The following is a 15,601-nucleotide window of genomic DNA, read 5'->3' as shown; positions in this document are numbered from 1 at the left end:
GAGACATGCAATTGTACTAAAACAAGACTGGCATTATTGGAGAGCTTGCTATTTATGTGTTGATACCAAGGCTCAAATCAGCACACTCCAATCACACAGAAAGTATGTATGTATGTGGTTGAGAAGCGTGGAACACCCCCCCCCCCCGCATGAACCTCCCGTCAGTCTTTTCCCCCCAGGCACTTTTTTCTCAGTCATGCTCAATTCCAGTTTAAGAATCCAACTGAGGGGAACACAACATCAGGAGGTGGTGGGCAAGGAGATGAGCTACAAGGAGGGAGAAAGTTCAGCAACCTCCCCCCCCATACATCTTTTCCTCCCACCATCTCCCTAAATTGGAGTCCTGGCCCAGGACACGGGCTCCCTGCTATTAGAGGAGTTGGATGGCACAGAGGATGAGAAAGACAAGGGGGCAGGAATAGCCCCCTGAGAGTGCCTCAAATGTTTGCCAGAGATTCCCATGGCAGGAGAATCCCAAGAGTCAGGGCTGCATTCATCTGTTATGCATGGGGACATCATTCTGAACCCTTTCTCTAACTCGGAGGATTCCTCATCAGAACTCTTGGAAGCACAGTGAAGAAGAAGAAGAAGAGTTTGGATTCGATATCCCGCTTTATCACTACCCGAAGGAGTCTCAAAGTGACTAACATTCTCCTTTCCCTTCCTCCCCCCAACAGACACCCTGTGAGGTAGGTGGGTCTGAGAGACTTCAGAGAAGTGTGACTAGCCCAAGGTCACCCAGCAGCTGCATGTGGAGGAGCGGAGACGCGAACCCGGTTCCCCAGATTAGGAGTCTACCGCTCTTAACCACTACACCACACTGGCTCTCAGTGGGGAATGCCTTGCTGAAAAATGCTCCCCAGGAATGCTGAAGCCAACAGTCAAGGAACAAGACAAGTCCCCTTCAAGTCCCCAAAGCCTTTCTAAGAATGGAGGGATCTCCAGACACCAATACTATATTTATATATATATATATGCTGTAAGTCACCCAGAGTGGCTGGGGAAACCCAGCCAGGTGGATGGACAGGGTATAATAAATAAATAAATAGTAATCGTAATAATAATTTATATGCCACCCTAGCCACTCTGAGAGGCTTCCCACAACAAAGTAAAACAACGAAGATTAAACCTTCCCTATACAGGGCTGCCTTCAGATGTCTTCTAAAAGTCCGACAAACGCTTATTTCCTTGACATCAGATGGGAGGGCGTTCCACAAAAACTCCCAGTTGACTCCAAGCTGTCTGGAGATGCATTCCTATTCTTGTTGGTCCTGGTCTTGGATGTCCTTTCCTGCCAACTTCACGGTGAGCTGACCATGGTCCTGACCTCATGTGCATAGCCTGGGCTATTGCCAAATTTAGTCAGCACTCATGCAAGCCTCAGCTTAGAACAGGCAAGTAGGGTCAATCTAAGCTTTAACTCACAGTTCTACTGCTGGTGGTAGTTGTTTCAACCTGTCTGACATGGGGTAAGGGAAGTGTAGCTCAAGGAAACTGGAAAGTCAGTCTCTCTGTTGCATCAGATTTGTTGGTGAGAATGGTCACTCGCAGGAGGGTTAAAAGAATGCTGAATTCTCCCTGAAGATAATATTTGTTAAATATGTACCTTATTGTGTGTGTGTGTGTGTGTGTGTGTGTGTGTGTGTGTGTGTGTGTTTAGTAAGGAGCAGCTGTTGGTTTAGGAAGAGATAGAGGTTAGTTTAGTCAGAGATTTTCATTGCCAGTCCCAAACCTCTTTTTCCATCTCTGACTTGTACATCTACCATGGAGTGTAAACTCTCTAGACAGGAGCTTTACCACTTTCATGATCACTACTATTCAGCATGTATTCCTGACATTAAATATATGTAGCAGCAATAGTCCTGCTGTCCTGACCCCTTTTAGTTTGCATCTGTAATTTGTGCAGACAAGCAAGACAATAACACACTGAATTATTCCAAACAGTATATTTGGCACAGGAATTGACATAATTTATAGGCACTTACAGTTTCACCCATGTTCTCTGTGATTAAGGACAACCCTCTCAAAAGACGTGGAGAATGGCTAGGGAGCAGCTCAAGGGTTACACATATTAATCTTCTTTTGAAGATTGATTTGGAACTGCTAGTATAGTAACTGTCCACGCTTGCTGCAAACTAAACTTTCACACTGACTTGGGTGGAAGAGGGGATGCTTTTTAAAATCTATATGAAACTGTTGGGAGAGATCATCAGCAGGTCTGAGCCGAGTGTTCATCAGCGTGTACATGATACTCATATCTCTCTCTCCCCCTCTCGTTTAAATCAGAACCAGTGATGGTGGTGCATGTCCTGTGTAAGTGTCTGGAGACAGTTGGAGGGTGCATGTTGGTTAATGGATTGAAACTGAATCCCGACAAGACAGAAGTACCATTTCTGGGGGGACAGGAGGCAGGTGGGTGTGGAGGATTCCCTGGTCCTGAATGGGATAACTCTGTCCCTAAATGACCAGATGTGCAATTTGGGGGTCATTTTGGACTCACAGCTGTCCATAGAGATGCAGGTCAACTTTGTTCCCAGGGCAACTGTTTCCCTACTCCATCTGGTACACCGGTTGAGATCCTACCTTCCTAGTCACATGTTGCCAGAGCGATACATGCTCTGGTTATCTTCTGATCGGACTACTGAAATGCACACTACGTGGAGCTATCTTTGAAGGTGACTTGGGAACTACAATTCATCCAGAATGCAGCTGCTAGACTGGTGACTGGGAGCAGCTGCTGGTACCACATAACATCGGTCCTAGAATACAGTGGTACCTCTGGTTAAGAACTTAATTCGTTCCGGAGGTCCGTTCTTAACCTGAAACTGTTCTTAACCTGAAACACCACTTTAGCTAATGGGGCCTCCTGCTGCCGCCACGCTGCCGGAACACGATTTCTGTTCTTATCCTGAAGCAAAGTTATTAACCTGAGGTACTACCGGTATTTCTGGGTTAGCAGAGTTTGTAATCTGAAGCGTTTGTAACCTGAAGCATTTGTAACCCGAGGTACCACTGTATTTACATTGGCTCCTAATATGTTTCTGAGCACAATTCAAAGTGTTGGTGTTGACCTTTAAAGCCCTAAACAGCTTTGGCCCAGTATACCTGAAGGAGCGTCTCCACTCCCATTATTCAGCCTGGATACCAAGTCCAGCTCTGAGGGCCTTCTTGTGGTTCCCTCACTGCAAGAAGTGAAATTACAGGGAACCAGGCAGAAGGCCTTTTCGATAGTTCCACCCACCCCATGCAACACAGGCCGCAAAAGATTACAGAAGACTCCAATGTACTCCTTTCCTGCGTGGTGTTAGTGCCATTTGTTGGCCTGGAAAATTTGTCGGTTGTTTTATCTTGGCCAGGGCAACTCAAAGCAACTTACAACAACAACAACAACAACAACAACAACAACAACAACAACAACAACAACAACAACAACACAGACATACAGTAATCCCCACAGAGATGCATTAAAACTAATATAATAATAATAATAATAATTTATTATTTATACCCCGCCCATCTGGCTGGGTTTCCCCAGCCACTCTGGGCGGCTTCCAACCGAATATTAAAAACAATACACAATGACAGTATTAAATGACAATACAACAGAGAAAAAACCTTGAGAGCCGCCGCTTGCTCTATCGTATGGGGAAAGGCTTGGAACAGTCATAATAATTCTCATCCATGTGGGCTCTCTCGTGGCAGATGAGGGCTGACGTCGATGGGAAACATTCGCCGCACATCAAACACGTATACGGTTTGTCAGTCGCACAGGTCCTCTGATGCCTCATAAGGTCTGAACTTTGAACAAAACATTTATGGCATTTCAAGCATTTGTGGGTTCTCTCGCCTGGGTGAACTCTCTGGTGCTTTGCCAGGGTGGAGGGATCAGCAAAACACTTCCCACACTCCGGACACTTGAAGGGCTTTTCTCCTGTGTGGACTTGCTGGTGTCTCTTGAACGGCTTTTGGGAAGCGAAGCCTTTCCCGCACTCCGCGCACTTGTAGGGCTTCTCTCCCGTGTGGACCCTCCGGTGCGTAGCAAACGTGGAAGAATCGGCAAAACGTTTCCCGCAGTCTGAACACGTAAAGGGCCTCTCCCTCGTGTGGGATCTCTGGTGCCTCGCAAAGACTGCTCTGCGGGCAAAACGTTTCCCGCACTCTGCGCACTCAAAGGGTTTCTCTCCTGTGTGGACTCTGCGGTGCGTGGCGAGCGCAGAGGAATAAGCGAAGCATTTCTCACACTCGGAACACCTGAAGGGTTTCTCTTTCGTGTGCACCCTCTGGTGGTTTGCGAGTTCCGGCTTGCGAGCGAAAAGCTTCCCGCATTTTAAACATGGAAAGGGTTTCTCCCCAGTGTGCACTCGCTGGTGGTTCCCGAGCTGCGACTTCCACGTAAAGCATTTCCCGCACTCTGAGCACTTGTGAGGCTTCTCCCCTGGGTGGATTTTCCTGTGCGTCACAAAGGCTGTGGAATAAGCAAAGCCTTTCCCACACTCCAAGCACTTGTAGGGGTATTCCCTCGTGTGGACTTTCTGGTGGGTGACGAGCACCGACTTGTGAGAAAAGCGCTTCCCGCATTCGGTGCACATGAAAGGCTTCTCTCCGGTGTGGCTTCTCCTGTGTTCTCCGACCTGAGATTTCCAAGCGAAACACTTCCCGCAGTCTAAGCATTTATAGGGTTTCTCTCCTGTGTGGACCCGCTGGTGGTCGGCGAGTTTTGACTTCTGGACAAAGCACCTCCCGCACAAAGCACACTTATACGGATACCTGCCTGTGTGGGCCGTCTGGTGAATCACGAAATAGGATTTGTGAGAAAAGCGCTTCCCGCACTCCGCACAGCCGTAGGGCTTCTCCCCCGTGTGGATTTTCCGGTGGCTCGTGAGGTTTGATTTGGTGGCACAGCGTTTCCCGCACTCGGAGCACTTATAGGGCTTCTCCCCCGTGTGGACTCTCTGGTGGATCGTGAACTTTGATTTCTCAGCAAAGCACTTTCCACACTCCAAGCACTCGTGGGCTTTCTTTCCTGTACAGAGATCCTGACATCTGGCAATGCTTGACTTCTGAACAGGATATCCCTCCCGAGCGGCACATGGGTGATTTCCGCTGCGCTCATCTGAGCTGGCATTGGAGTTCTCAATTTCATCCACACCCCGAGAATTTGGCACCCACGGTTCTTCCCCTCGTTCCAGGTGGGAGATGAGCTCAGGTTTGGTGAATGGAAATCCCAACGAGGCCACATTCCCATAATTCTCCATCATGACATCGCTGTAGAGGGCCTTTTGGTCGGCATCCAGCAGAACCCCCTGGCTCTCCGTGAAATACACGGCCACATCTTCAAAGGTCACCACTGGCCCCTCCATTTAGGACCCGGGAGATAAATATGTTCTTCTTTCCCGCAGTTTCTTGCTCTTGCGAACTCAGAGAATCCCCACCTGGCTCTGTTGTCCTGGGTGGAATGTTGCGCTCTCTAAAACCACGAGACAAGGATAAGTTTCCTGTTTTGTGTTTATACGGTCAGAACCTATACACTGCACCATATGAGATGGGAAGGGGGTAAACATGTGTGCCACCTTGAGCTTCTTAGAGGAAAGGTAGCGGGTAAATGTAACAATAAGTAAAATAAAACAAAGTCTCCTTAATTCTGTGGGTGCCCATCTTCTGCTTCAGAAGCCAATGTTTTGAATTTGCCTGCTACTGTCCTCTACCCAACCTTCACTTTACAGTGAAGGCTGTTGAATAGTTGCCTAGCCTTTACAGCTTTTACCCTGGACAGTTGTCAGCTTAAAGTCTCGCCTACATATGTTATTAAAACTGCAGTTCTGGCTATATTTGATGGACTATGCCTGTGGATTGACAAGCGAATTATGTCCTATAGGTCATACGGCACCTTTTAATAAACTTCTGTAATAGTGCCCATGAGGTGTTTGTTGATGGCTTCACACTGGGACATGGCAAGTGTTGTGGAGCTATTCTTGAGTGCCTCTGCTTGTTCCTGCCAAGGAAGTAACAGACGTTAACCTTGGGTGACTGCACATCATCACATCTGACAATTTTTATTTTCCAAAAAAAAAAAGATATTTTAAGATATTTGTATACCACACTTCATACAGATACATCCCGGGCAATTCACAAAGAGAGAAATCCTGCAAAGTCCTACAAGGTCTCCTCTTGTTTATTTGTTTTTTCTTTCTTTCTGGAAGGCCACTACACTTTCTATTACAAGTTACACGAGCTATGTTTCATCCTCACACACCTCATTCCTCCCATCTAAATTAGATTAACATTTCCTTGGGCAGGCACCATGTCACTTCTGCACTCTCTCCATCAACCACCACATTGTTGGCATTAAATACCAGGTAAAATACCAGTAATACCGTAAGTCTTATATATTGTAGGAGCACCTCACAGTCTGAAAACCAGAGCAGGCGAAGGCAGCCAAATGAGTAAGAATGACAAGTATTTTTCTCTGTACAAATATTTTTAAAATATCGTGATGAATTGGGTTCAGAAGCTAATTCTACCTCCAGGCATAACCAGCACTTACTCATCAGATCACTGCAGGCCTCACTGACCTTGGCAGTCTTACAAGGATCTTATTTTCACACGGATGAGCTGTTCAAGAATGATTTTCCCAAATAAGATATCTATCAACATCAGCTATGCTCGTCTTCTCATCCCACACACATTTTTCTTGATTAAACATATTTGCTTTCCTATTTAACAACTACCGTAAAATTTCCAGTAACGTGGGAACTATTTCAATCTCTTCTCTCTCAGTAGAACAGCAGTAGAAAATAATGTTTAATTTAGGATTATTAGATGTGCCACAGAATATAATAACATTAATGCTGGAAATACATTCTCAAGACTTGTACAGGGATACCAAATACTTCGTGCCGAAGTCTCTTACTAACAGCAGCTCTCCTGAGTTTTACTATGAAGTCTTTCCTGGGCTTCTAGAGCTGCCTGATTAATTTGATGGTTTCAAGCGGGCTCACCTGATCTGTACCTCCTGGACTAATGTGCAGACTGCCTGGAGTATAGTTCCATGAATTAGTCTGATGGCTGCCTTTAAAAAAAAGTTTTCACAAACAGGTAATAGCCACTTGAAGCAGCTAGCCTAGTCTTTCCCAACCTAGAACCCCCCAAATGCTGCTGGTTACAACTCCCATCATCCCTGGCCATCAACTATACTGGATGATGTTGATGAGAGCTAGAGTTCAGAAACATCTGGAAGGGACAGACTTTGAACTGAACAAATGAAAGCAACATGGACTGAATCTCAACTTTGTGCAACAAGAGATCCTTTAACTTGGGATGCCAAAAACTGAACACAGAACCTAGAAAGCACATTTTACAGGGTGAGAAAGAAGACGGCTTAACTTTGGGAGAGGGACCATAGCTCAGTGCTGCAGTACACACCTTGTATGCCAAGGGCCCCAGGTTCAACACCCTCATGTAGGGATGAAAAAGATTCCTCACTGAAATCCTTAAGAGCTGCTGCCAGTCAGTGTAGCCAATACAAAGTTAGATGGCCCAGTGGTGTAATTTGAGATACGACAACTTTCATCAGTTTTGCTCAAATTACTGCAAGCATAATTCAGCTGAGCTTAGCCTACCTCAAGTAGCCTCCCACCCTCCATTTTAATAACACCCCTCAAAATCTCCACTGGCCACAGTCCTGTCCCCCTGTTCAAAAGGAAACAAATTCACCACAGGGAAGGAAACCAGGATAGCAGTCAGCAAAGAGTTCTAAAGATGAGGAATCTCCTTCAGTACTAGTTACAGGTAGGTAGCTGTGTTGGTCTGACGCAGTCAAAACAAAACAAAATAAAAAAATCCTTCCAGTAGCACCTTAGAGACCAACTAAGTTTGTCATAGGTATGAGCTTTCGTGTGCATGCACACTTCTTCAGATATCTGAAGAAGCTTTCATGCACATGAAAGCTCATACCTATGACAAACTTAGTTGGTCTCTAAGGTGCTACTGGAAGGATTTTTTTATTTTGTTTTGTTTTGAATCTCCTTCAGGTAAGTGATGTGAGCTGCATCTTTTACCACCAGGGATCATGGAGTTTGTAGTTCTATCCCTTGGTTCCTGGATGCACAAGGCAAACAGAGTCACTTGACTGAAGGAAAAGAGCCTCACTGGACTTATCTTTCACCACAGATATTCTCTCGTCCAAACTGATTCGCCTCCATGCACTTGCCTATTCCAGTGTGCTACTGTTCTGTGGTGTATTTACAACATAGTACAGATCTACTCAGCTGACAGTACTATATGTTGTTTATGCAAGGATGTAACCTAAAGTTCAGTTTTCCTAAAGGAAATCAGTTTTGGAAAAGTTGATTTTGAGGGAAGAAATGACAAGGGAAGGGGTGCTTGTTTCCCCATCTGTTATTTCTTGCTCAAAATTGATCCTTCCAAATGGCTCCCACCCCCCACCGCCCATGAGTTTCAAAATACTTACTTGGTTGAAAAAATGCACAGCTGAATCCATATATAGGGAAAGCAGCTGGAGGGGGTTGGGTTGACATGAATTAGCACAGGGATGTGGAACCTGTGCCCTTCCCAATGTTGCTGGATTCCAGAACCCGTCAGACCCAACCAGCATGGCTGAATGACCAGGGATGATGGGAGTTGTAGTCCAGCAGCATCTGGAGGGCCACAGGTTCCTTACTCCTGAATGACAGAAATGATAGGAAAGAATCTAATATCGCCTCCCCAGACCATTTACCCTCTCCTTAATCTGCTTTTCCTTACAATTTTTGCTAGAATTGTTTTCTGCCACATGCAAACACAGCTCATCTGCACCGGTCACAAAGCTTGACTAAAAGTCTCTTGAAACGTCAGCACATAAAAGATGTTTCACTAAGTTGTTCATGACAAGAATGATTGTGACCAAGCAAGCAAAAGTTACAGAAAGATCAAAGATGTTCCAAAATGGTCACCAAGGCACAGATGCAGATGTGGAAGAGAGAGGCAGAAAGAAAAGGAGCAAAAAGGAACCATATGGTCAAAGGAGAATGGCTGCAAAAGTAGGAAATATTAGCAGGATTGAGAGAATCACTGATATCCCCCCCTAAACCTGGAGCACAACAAGATCCAAGATAGATAGCCTTTGCTTTCCTTTCTCAGTGGAAGTCAATGCTTTTTGAGTTGAGAAAGCAGGAGGAGAATCACTGATGAGAGCCACACTGTGTTCATATTAATGTTGCAAATTGTGCCAGTGAGTGGGCCAGTTCTACTGATGTGATAGCATAGAGCCAGGCGCTGAGGAGGGAAGATGTTCCCCTAGCACCAGACAAAATTCCCCAGTCATCCACTGTCCAGAGCAAGTGTGGTAACAATGCTGAAACAATATTTGTACCAAATTAGTGCACATGAAAAAAGGGCCATGAGGACAATCCTTAACATTGTCTCTATTTCAACAAGTCCTTGGTTATTAAGAAATACTATGGAAGCATTGTATTAGGCGAAAAGAACTTGCATAATTTAACAATAGAAATCCAGTGAGCTATAGGATTCACATTTCATGAATCAAAATGAAAAACTATTTGAACATTAAGCCCGACCCCAAGGAAATTGACTAAGCTTTGGTTAGTCTCCCAGATATAGTGCCCTAATGATTTCTACAAGAATGTTGCTCAGGTCATAAATGAAAAATGCAGGACCATTTTTAGACAACAAAATCCACACACTATATGTGATTTAAATCTTTGGATACAACGGAACTCCTTCTAATGCCTTGTAAAATATTTAAAGCTTAGCTGCCTGATAAAATGGCACTGCTAACATGCAACGACATAATCATCATCTGGAAACACAGTTCAGTTGTGTTCTGGGCCAGATCTATTGAGCTTTATCGACTTGGTAAAAACAATTGGTCATAAAGATCGGCTTTCGGTTATGATTTGGCCCACACAAACAAATCCACCATTTCCACCCACATCTCCTTCCAGTTTTACAGCTGTAAAAGCATCATGAGAAAAAGCAAATGGATTCAACTAGTTCCTGTTCAATAAAACAAGACATATTAGGTTACAGCTTATCTTTTTCTTGTGTACATACTGTTTGGTTGTTGATGCAAATTCTGCTTAAAGCCTTATTCTTGGCTTGTCCTAACTAAACTGCGTTAGCTATAAGACATCATCACTGGTAAGGATTGTCTGGATATGAGAATGCTAAATGTAACATAAATGTAATATATCACGACAATGCCAAATTGATTAATGCAACAGAAGCACATTTCAGGGAGAGAAAAAAGTAAATTACAAGTCATTAACAGTAAATTCAAATTGTGTTATGGATTTGAATGATTTCCGTCCTTTTCTAAAGGATTAGTTATTTTGTTTCATTTTCCCCCTAATCTTTCACTTTACAATTCAAAGCATTCTTCTTGCTTCAGAGTTGAATAATGTTTTAGCTGACATAAACAAAGCATGTTCCATCAGTCTTTAAACCTCTGATAAGAAAGAGAATGTGAACTTATATAAAGGCAACTGTAACTGCTATTGCTTTCATCATTTTAATTATTATTATTATTATTATTATTATTATTTAGAAAGAATTGTTTAGCTCTTCAAGTTTTCTCAACATTAGGAATACGCAATCCATACATCAAATAAATCGTTACACAAAAACAAATGCATTGCATGTCACTACAAATTCAGACTAGAAAAGCCGAACGGATTATTCAAAGACAAAGGAAGGAAGGTTTGCTGAGGTGGGGGGGGGGGTTGGGTTTTAAGGAAAAGCCGGAAGAAAAGAGGACATCTGGCTGAAGCCAAGGCGGCTATTCCAGACACAGAAAAAGACAAACAGGAAGACTAGCAGAATGAAACAAAATAAGCAAGAGAACAAAATGGTTGGGGAGAACAAAGAAAACACAAAATGGCACAGATAAATAGTTGGGCACATTTATGGAAGGTGCTGCAGAATGAATGTGAATGAGGACCATTTCCACTGCATTCTTTTCTCTACATGTTTTGAAAAGGAAAGGATGGAAGGAGACAGATAAGGGCATCTTTGTTTGTTTGTTTGTTTGTACGTACGTACCATTTATAACCTGCTCTTCATTGTTCACACAATTTGAGAGTGAGAAACGTTAAGTATTGTAAAGTGCTTTGTGAACCACTTTGTGCCTTTTTTTAAAAGGTATATAAATACTTGAAATAAATAAATGGTAATAAAACAATATTTCATTTAAATGCAACAATTTAAAACATACAATATACCAATATGGGATGGTAGTGATGTCTGACATGGGACTGTACCAGTCGTACTCAGAACAGACCCACTGAAATCCTGAGTTAGCCATGTCCATTTATTTCAATGGGTCTATTCTGAGCAGAACTGGCACTGAATGTCACCCATAGTGCCCTTTGGATGTTGCTGGACCTTAGCTCTCATCAGCCCAAGACACCATGAACAATGGAGGGGAGGATGGGAGTTGTAGTCCAACAATACCAGAGGTTACCACACTGACTACCCCTGTACTAACAATGAAAGCCACCACTTCAGTAAAATGCTTACATGTAGAGTCACATTCTTTACCTTGTGTTAAAGTATCCATCAGCATTGCTGCTGCTCACTCCTGAGAAGGGAAGACATTCCAGAGTCAGAGTGGCACCAATGAGAAAACCTTCTCAAGAGCCATCTCAAAGCACTGTGGTGGTATAAGAAGGGCATCCTCTGATGCCCTTAAAGTCCAGGCAGGTGTATAAGGGAGCAAGCAGTCTTTCTGCTATCCATCGAGATTAAAAAGAGCATTAAATGATGTCATCACGCAGAACCAGACAGTCTGAGCAGTCCTGAGCAGTTTAGAGCAGGGCTCTAAACAAACACTTTAAATCTGGCTTAGTAATGTATTGGTAGCCAATGCAGAGATTTCAACACCAATGTTGGTAAGGTGACGCTGGACACAGTCTCGCTACAGCAGTTTGCGCTAACTATGTATTTCCAAACAGGTTCAAAGGCAGCCCTACATAGAGTGAATTGCAATGATCCAGTCATGAAATTACCATCACATTAACTATGCTAACCAAGGAGGCTGCACTCCCCTGGAAGGAACATGTTCACAGTTTGGGGGTGCTCCTGGGTTCAACACTGTCACTGGAGGCTCAGGTGGCCTCCGTGACTAGGATCTGGTTCACCAGTCATGACCCCTTTGGACAGAGATGACTTGGCCACTAAACTCCATGCTCTGGTAACTTTCAGATTGGATTACTGCAATCCAATCTACATGGGGTTCAATCCCCATCCCCCAAAGGGACATTTGCAGACTGTCCAGGTCCAGGGAGGGCCTTTTACAGGCAGCCACACCGTTGTCTCCTTCAAGGGTGTGGGAAGCCGCCTCTCATGCAGTGGTGAACTGACTAGTCCTTGGACCAACCCAGTCTGTCCCATTTGGCTAGATTTTTGTGCCATGACAAACAGGGCTTAAGAAAGCATGCAGTTGGCCTCACCATTCCAAGCATCTTGTCCACATTATCAAGCCTCAAAAGCTGACACCAAAGAATCTGACCAGTCACTGCACTGGATGTTTCAGCTAGATATTCTAAAATATGGGCAATTCCCTGTTTATATGAGGCCCATATGTCAAAGGTCAAGTACAAGTTTCACTGGTGTGAGCAGCAATTAAGCCTTTCTAAGATTTGCCAAAAGTGATGCGGGTGGTGCTGTGGTCTAAACCACAGAGCCTAGGGCTTGCCAATCGGAAGGTCGGCGTTTCGAATCCCCACGACGGGGTGAGCTCCCGTTGCTCGGTCCCAGCTCCTGCCAACCTAGCAGTTCGAAAGGACGTCAAAGTGCAAGTAGATAAATAGGTACCGCTCTGGCGGGAAGGTAAACCATGTTTCCATATACTGCTCTGGTTTCGCCAGAAACGGCTTAGTCATGCTGTCCGCATGACCCAGAAAACCTGTTTGCAGACAAACGCTGGCTCCCTCAGCCTGTAAAGCAAGATGAGCACCGCAACCGCAGAGTCATTTGTGGCTGGACTTAACTGTCAGGGGTCCTTTACCTTTACCTTTTTAATAATTGCCAGCTGCATGTCAAAAGCCACTCTTAATACAGAAACTTAAAAATGTTTTTCTTTCACACAGGCCTGTATGTTCAATTGCCAACATACCGAACTTGTAAGAAACACTACCCCCTAGCATTAGAAGAAGCACATGAATTAGAAGAGAGTCCAAATGTTAAGCTGAGCATCTTTAGGATTGTGCTCTATGGGGAGCTGACTTCAGGCACAAGGCCCATTGACAGACCAACTCTACATTACAAAGATGTCTACAAATGTGATATGAAAGCTGGCAACACCAACCCCGTTGTGTGGGAATTCCTCACAGACCAATGCAGTGAAGACAGACAGATTGTGTATCCAGAGCAGTGACCAGAGGAGGAGCTAGGAGGACCATAGAGAAGAAACGCCCAGTAAACCTGCATCAGCACAACTGGACACCTTCATCTGGCCCAGCTGCAACAAAACAGGCCTCTCCTGTATCAGCCTCTTCCCATGGAATTCTTGGAATAGTAGTTCAGTGAGGGTACTAGGGGATTCCTAACAATTATCAGCACCCTTAACAAGCGACAGCTCCCAAGAGTCTTTGGGGGAAGCCACAGTTTAAAATGGTATGATACTGCTTTTAACGTATAATGCAGATAGGGCCTAAAGCAAGTATGGCTAAGCTTTTCTGATCCGAGGGCCACATTCACCTTTACACAACCTCTGGGATGTATGGCACCTACACTCAAACACATACTCCTCATACATGCACACATACAGTCACGTGGCTCACGGCCCCCTCTGCTGACTCAGTAATCACGTCTCCTCACTCATCAAATCCGCATTGCTATCAGGGCCCAGGGTTTGGCAGAGAGGTTTAAAAGTACTGGTGGTGTCTTGCAGGACAGAAAAAGTGCTTAGGGGGCTGAATTTCTGGAGTTACCCACCTCTGGTGAGCTGACAGTTGGTTCAAATCTTACCTCAAAGATATCCAGATGTATTTTCTCAGCTTCAGCTCCCCAACTGCAATATAGGAATACTAATACTAGCCGACTATTCAGGCATATTTTTAAAAGATTCATTAGATTATATATGTGAAGTGCTGTGAATACTTAGGAAAGTGATTTATAAATGCTAAGTAGTAGTGCGTGTATGCAAATGCCCAGAGCACTAAATCTCATTCTATCAATGGGTATCAGCAATTTCATACAGTATTGACTAACCTGTAAGAAAGGGTACACAACTCTGACCATTTTAAATAATGGAAAAGCCTTTTCTTCCAAGAACATTTGGTGGATTCTTTTTTAACCAAGTTATTTGTTGCCCATTACATCACTTACGGGGACCCAGGTGGCGCTGTGGTTAAACCACTGAGCCTAGGGCTTGCTGATCAGAAGGTCGGCGGTTCGAATCCCTGTGACGGGGTGAGCTCCCGTTGCTTGGTCCCAGCTCCTGCCAACCTAGCAGTTCGAAAGCACGTCAAAATGCAAGTAGATAAATAGGAACCGCTACAGCGGGAAGGTAAACGGCGTTTCCATGTGCTGCTCTGGTTTGCCAGAAGCGGCTTTGTCATGCTGGCCACATGACCTGGAAGCTATACGCCGGCTCCCTCGGCCAATAATGCGAGATGAGCGCGCAACCCCAGAGTCGGTCATGACTGGACCTAATGGTCAGGGGTCCCTTTACCTTTACCTTACATCACTTATAGAACATTTCCTTTAGTTTGCTCAAACTTGTTTGCTAAGATTGTTTTGCACATTGCACAACAGAAAATCAATGTTTGCCAGAAAGCAAACACTGTGCAGGATGCTATAGTTAAGTATTGTTTCATGACCAGTGATGTGTGGGTGGGTGGGTGTGGGTGTATGGGTGGGTGTAAACTTTTAGGTGCAGATCTTAGGTACACACCTAACAGCCATGATGCATGACGTGGCTCTTCATTTTATCAGGCACACTCAAATTCTTTGGTCCCATATGCACTGCACTTTTAAAGCAGTATCATAGCACTTTAGACAGTCATGGCTTCCCTTCAAAGAATCCTGGGAACTGTAGTTTGTTAAGGGCACTAAAAGTTGTTATACAACCAATCCCTCTGGCAATCATAGCTTTGTGAGGAGAATGGGATCTCCTGATAACTCTCAGCACCCCAACAAACTAAAGTTCCCAGGGTTCTTTGGGGAAAGCCATGCCCATTTAAAGTGGTATGATACCGCTACAAATATAATGGACAGATGGGGCCTTTGTTTCTGTGTCTGATGTACTCTGTAACAATTCTATCTTTTTGTACTGTGTTGTATTTAGCTTTTAGAGACATCATATTGGTTGGTACTCAATGCCAACCTGATTTCTCTCACTTGAGAAAAGTTTTATGTTTTGGGCCAGTGAATATCCTCAGATCCTTTAAAAATATATTTCTACAGAAAGGCAAAACTGTGACATGTGTGTGTGTGTGTGCGCGCGCGTATAGATATATAGAGAGAGAGCACTTTAAAAGCTTGTTGTCTGTATAATGTTGCTCTTCCTATTACTTCATTAGGCTATGAATATGATCTGGTAATGGTTGCTAGGAAGGAGCAATGTACAGAGGGGGAAAGA

General features: G+C 44.3%; 2 protein-coding genes across 2 annotated transcripts in view; both read right to left on the bottom strand.

The window, feature by feature from the left end:
• Positions 1–15,601, bottom strand: part of GFRA1 (GDNF family receptor alpha 1) — a 186,279-nt gene that overhangs the window by 91,470 nt on the left and 79,208 nt on the right. The gene's annotated exons all lie outside the window — the stretch shown is intronic.
• LOC148685661 (uncharacterized) lies at positions 3,491–5,445 on the bottom strand. The gene has a single exon (XM_088670534.1). The coding sequence runs from the start codon at positions 5,358–5,360 to the stop codon at positions 3,636–3,638; it is 1,725 nt and encodes a 574-aa protein (XP_088526660.1). The 5' UTR covers positions 5,361–5,445; the 3' UTR covers positions 3,491–3,635.

Source organism: Zootoca vivipara, chromosome 5 (genome assembly GCF_965207765.1).
Source record: "Zootoca vivipara chromosome 5, rZooViv2.hap1.1, whole genome shotgun sequence".
NCBI lineage: Eukaryota > Metazoa > Chordata > Lepidosauria > Squamata > Lacertidae > Zootoca > Zootoca vivipara.
Note: the sequence above shows the minus strand (reverse complement) of the source record. Positions and strands in the feature narration are given on the sequence as shown.